The sequence below is a fragment of the Mandrillus leucophaeus genome, unplaced genomic scaffold (assembly GCF_000951045.1).
Source record: "Mandrillus leucophaeus isolate KB7577 unplaced genomic scaffold, Mleu.le_1.0 Scaffold530, whole genome shotgun sequence".
In the NCBI taxonomy this organism is placed as follows: domain Eukaryota; kingdom Metazoa; phylum Chordata; class Mammalia; order Primates; family Cercopithecidae; genus Mandrillus; species Mandrillus leucophaeus.
The window spans coordinates 1,383,547-1,387,129 of record NW_012105698.1 but is presented as its reverse complement, the minus strand read 5'-3'; the positions used below and the strand labels follow the sequence as shown (position 1 = coordinate 1,387,129).

General features: G+C 45.2%; 1 protein-coding gene across 1 annotated transcript in view; it reads right to left on the bottom strand.

Moving 5' to 3' along the window:
* The window catches only part of MILR1 (mast cell immunoglobulin-like receptor 1), a 26,198-nt gene that overhangs the window by 1,796 nt on the left and 20,819 nt on the right, over window positions 1–3,583 (bottom strand). Inside the window, exons 5-7 of the mRNA XM_011997115.1 lie at window positions 1,461–1,550; window positions 506–562; window positions 342–410 (exon numbers count right to left, since the gene is read on the bottom strand). Coding sequence (XP_011852505.1) covers window positions 342–410; window positions 506–562; window positions 1,461–1,550 — 216 coding nt within the window. The remainder of the gene's footprint in view (window positions 1–341; window positions 411–505; window positions 563–1,460; window positions 1,551–3,583) is intronic.

Genomic DNA, 3,583 nt, shown 5'->3' with positions numbered 1-3,583 from the left:
GGAAGGAGGGAAGGAGGGAGGGAGGGAGGGGGGAAAGAAGTGGGGAGGGAAGGAGGGAGGAAAGGAAGGAAATGTTTGAGTAATGATCCTGTATCCTTTTCTCTGGATTTTTTCTATGACATTCCCCTACCACATCTTTCCCTCTTCCCCACCCTCCATCCGCTGATGAGATTTTTTAGGAGCTAGGGTGCTGGTTGCCATTGGTTCCTTATGGTGTGCCTGCATTGCTCGCATCCACCCCATTCTCAGGCTCCTGAAGCCCCTGAGTATTGTGACATCACAGGGACTACCTGTCTCTAGTCACCAGCACCTCTTATCTCTTATCCCAAGCTGTGGCTCACCTTGCTCTCTTGGTGCCACCTCCTGGAACACGGAGGTGGCATACTGTAGCTCCTGGGAATGTTCGGCCTCTGGGCAAAAGATAAGAAATAGGAGTTATTGGGCCAATTATCTGAATTTCTAAGCACATGAGGGCAGTGGGATAGACTCTGCAGAACATGCTCACCATCTTGGGCTGTGGAAACACATGGTCTGGATCCCACTTCTGGGACAGATCTCTCCTCTGTAAAATGAGAATGACATAAATTGGGGGTTGGTAGTATTTGTGTTAGAAAAGGTGGGCAAATTACTCAGCACTGCGTCTGGAATGTGGTCATGTTGGCTGAGATTGTTTCATTGTCAGCTGATGATAGGGTTTGGCTGTGTCCTCACCCAAATCACATCTTGAATTGTAGTCCCCACAAACCCCACGTGTCATGGGAGGGACCAGGTGGAGATAATTAAATCATGGGGGTGGTTTCTGTCATACTGTTCTAGTGATAGTGAGTTAGTTCTCACAAGATCTGATGGTTTTATAAGGTTTTTCCCCCTTCCCTTGGCTCTCATTCTTCTCTCTCCTGCTGCCTTGTGAAGAAGGATGTGTTTGCTTCCCCTTCTACCATGATTGTAAGTTTCCTGAGGCCCCCCAAGCCCTGTAGAACTGAGAGTCAATTAAACCTCTTTCCTTTATAAATTACCCCATCTCAGGTATGTCCTTATAATAGCAAGAGAATGGACTAATACATCAGCCAAGGCGTTGGGTCTTGTTTACTACAAAGCAATGTGCAGTGCCTGCTTTGAGAGGTGACCATGAAAGACTGTGAAACACAGTGCGGATCATTCTGAACAGATGTGAAAAATCTTCAAGATATGTTGTTACATGGAAAAAAAAAATCAAGGTGTAGAAAGTCATACCTACAATATGCTACAATTGCTACCATTTGTTTATTATACACATAGAATATCTGTGGAAGAATTTTTAAAAAACTAGTTTTTACCCCTAGAAAGTGGGACTGGGCATCAATAGACATTGAACTCTATCCCTTTTGCTCCACCCCCCACTCCCATATGTCTGTCAACCTTAACAAAATCAAAAGACAAAAACCTGAAACCACCCAAAACACACAACAAAGTTCTCTTACTTGCTTGTTTTCCATGGATATTTGCATAGATTCCAACTTCCACAGCTGTGTCTCCACAGTCCCTGGGCACATTATTTCTCATAGCTTTTCCTACATAAATCAGTACAGAATCATTAAATTAAACCAATTCAGCCACATTTCTCTCATCTCCTCAGCCAAGGAGCAGAACTCCCCAAAGTTCTGAAACAAGGAGTGACTTGTTCCAACGGCCCAAACTGTTGTCTAACAAAGGAATACTATAGACTCAGCAGGGAGTCTAGACACGGCTTCACCAAGCCAGGGGCTGTTCTGATTTATTTTCCTGGCTTTCAGAGGAACATGCTTTACCTATCAGATTATGCCTGAACTAGCCAGACTTATTTTCTTTCCTTCGCTGAAGAGAATATTCTGTGGAAGCTTTGTAATATCTTCAAGAGAGTGTAAATGGCCTACCGAATTCTTTTTTTTTTTTTTTTAAGACAGAGTCTCGCTTTGTGGCCCAGGCTGGAGTGTCATGGTGCAATCTCCACTCACCACAACCTCCGCCTCCTGGTTTCGAGCAATTCTCCTGTCTCAGCCTCCCGAGTAGCTGGGATTACGGGCATGTGCCACCATGCCCAGCTAATTTTTTGTATTTTTAGTAGAGGTGGGGCTTCACTGTGTTGCCCAGGCTGGTCTCAAACTCCTGACTTCAGGTGATCAAAATGCTGGGATTATAGGCATGAGCCACTGTCCCCGGCCAGCCTCGCTGAATTCTATTGTTAGCTCCAGCCAGTAATCAAAAATATTAATGCCACTTTTGCAATAACCTGGACTTTTTATAGGAAGGAGAAACATGTTTTTAAGACATATGAGATGTGGGCCAGGGTGCAGTGGCTCACGCCTGTAATTCCAGTGCTTTGGGAAGCTGAGCTGGGAGGATCACTTGAGGCCAGGAATTTAAGACCAGCCTGGGGAACATAGTGAGACATTGTCTCTAAAAAGAATTTTGTAATTTAAAAAAAAAAATACTGTAATCCCAGCACTTTGGGAGGCTGAGGCAGGAGGATGATTTGAGTCCAGGAGTTCAAGACTAGCCTGGGCAACATGGTGAAACCTACAAAAAAAAAAAAAAAATTAGCCGGGAATGGTGCGCGCCTGTGGTCCCAGCTACTCAGGTAGATGAGGCAGGAGGGGGCCTGGGAGGTCGAGGTTGCAGTGAGCCATGATTGCACCACTGCACTCCAGCCTTGGGTGATGGAAGTGAGATCCTATCTCAAAAAAAATATATATATATATATAAACACACACACACACATATACACACACATATATATACACATATACATATATATATACACATGTATGGGATTACAGCTGGGGCTGTAATACAGCTCCAGCACTTTGGGTGGCCGAGATAGGCAGATCACAAGGTCAGGAGTTCAAGACCAGCCTGGCCAACATAGTGAAACCCCGTCTCTACTAAAAATACAAAAATTAGCCAAGTATGGTGGTGGGCACCTGTAATCCCAGCTACTTGGGATGCTGAGGCAGGAGAATCGCTTGAACCCGGGAGGTGGAGGTTGCAGTGAGCGGAGATTGTGCCACTGCACTTTAGCCTGGGCAACAGAGTGAGGCCCCATCTCTTAAAAAATGAAATGAAATAAAATAAAATCTTAAAGATGCATCAGATGTATAACTCGTGACCTCTGTGGTCAAGTTTTATGTCAGCTGAGTCCCTGACTTCTCTGAGTTGTGACTCTCTGGAAATGGTTCCCAATTGGTTCTCTTGCCAGTTCTGACAATATCTCCATGGCCCATTCCACAAGTCAGAACACCAAGGCGCAGAAGCAACAGCCTGAGGGGCTTGTCCAATAGCCCTCAGCTTGCTGATGGGCACCAGTGCTGAGACACAAACTGTCTTTTGTGTAAATCTTCATATTCTTCCGCACTCATGTGCCAAATGAAAAAACCACTTTGAAGTCTTAACCAGCGGTGGCCATAAGACGTGAGGAATGAAAAGCAGTAAGTGGGCTGAGTACAGTGGCTCATGCCTGTAATCCCAGCACTTTGGGAGGCTGAGGTGGGAGGATCGCCTGAGTCCAGGAGTTTAAGACCAGCCTAGGCAACATAGTGAGACCCCCGTCTCTAAAAAACATTTTTTT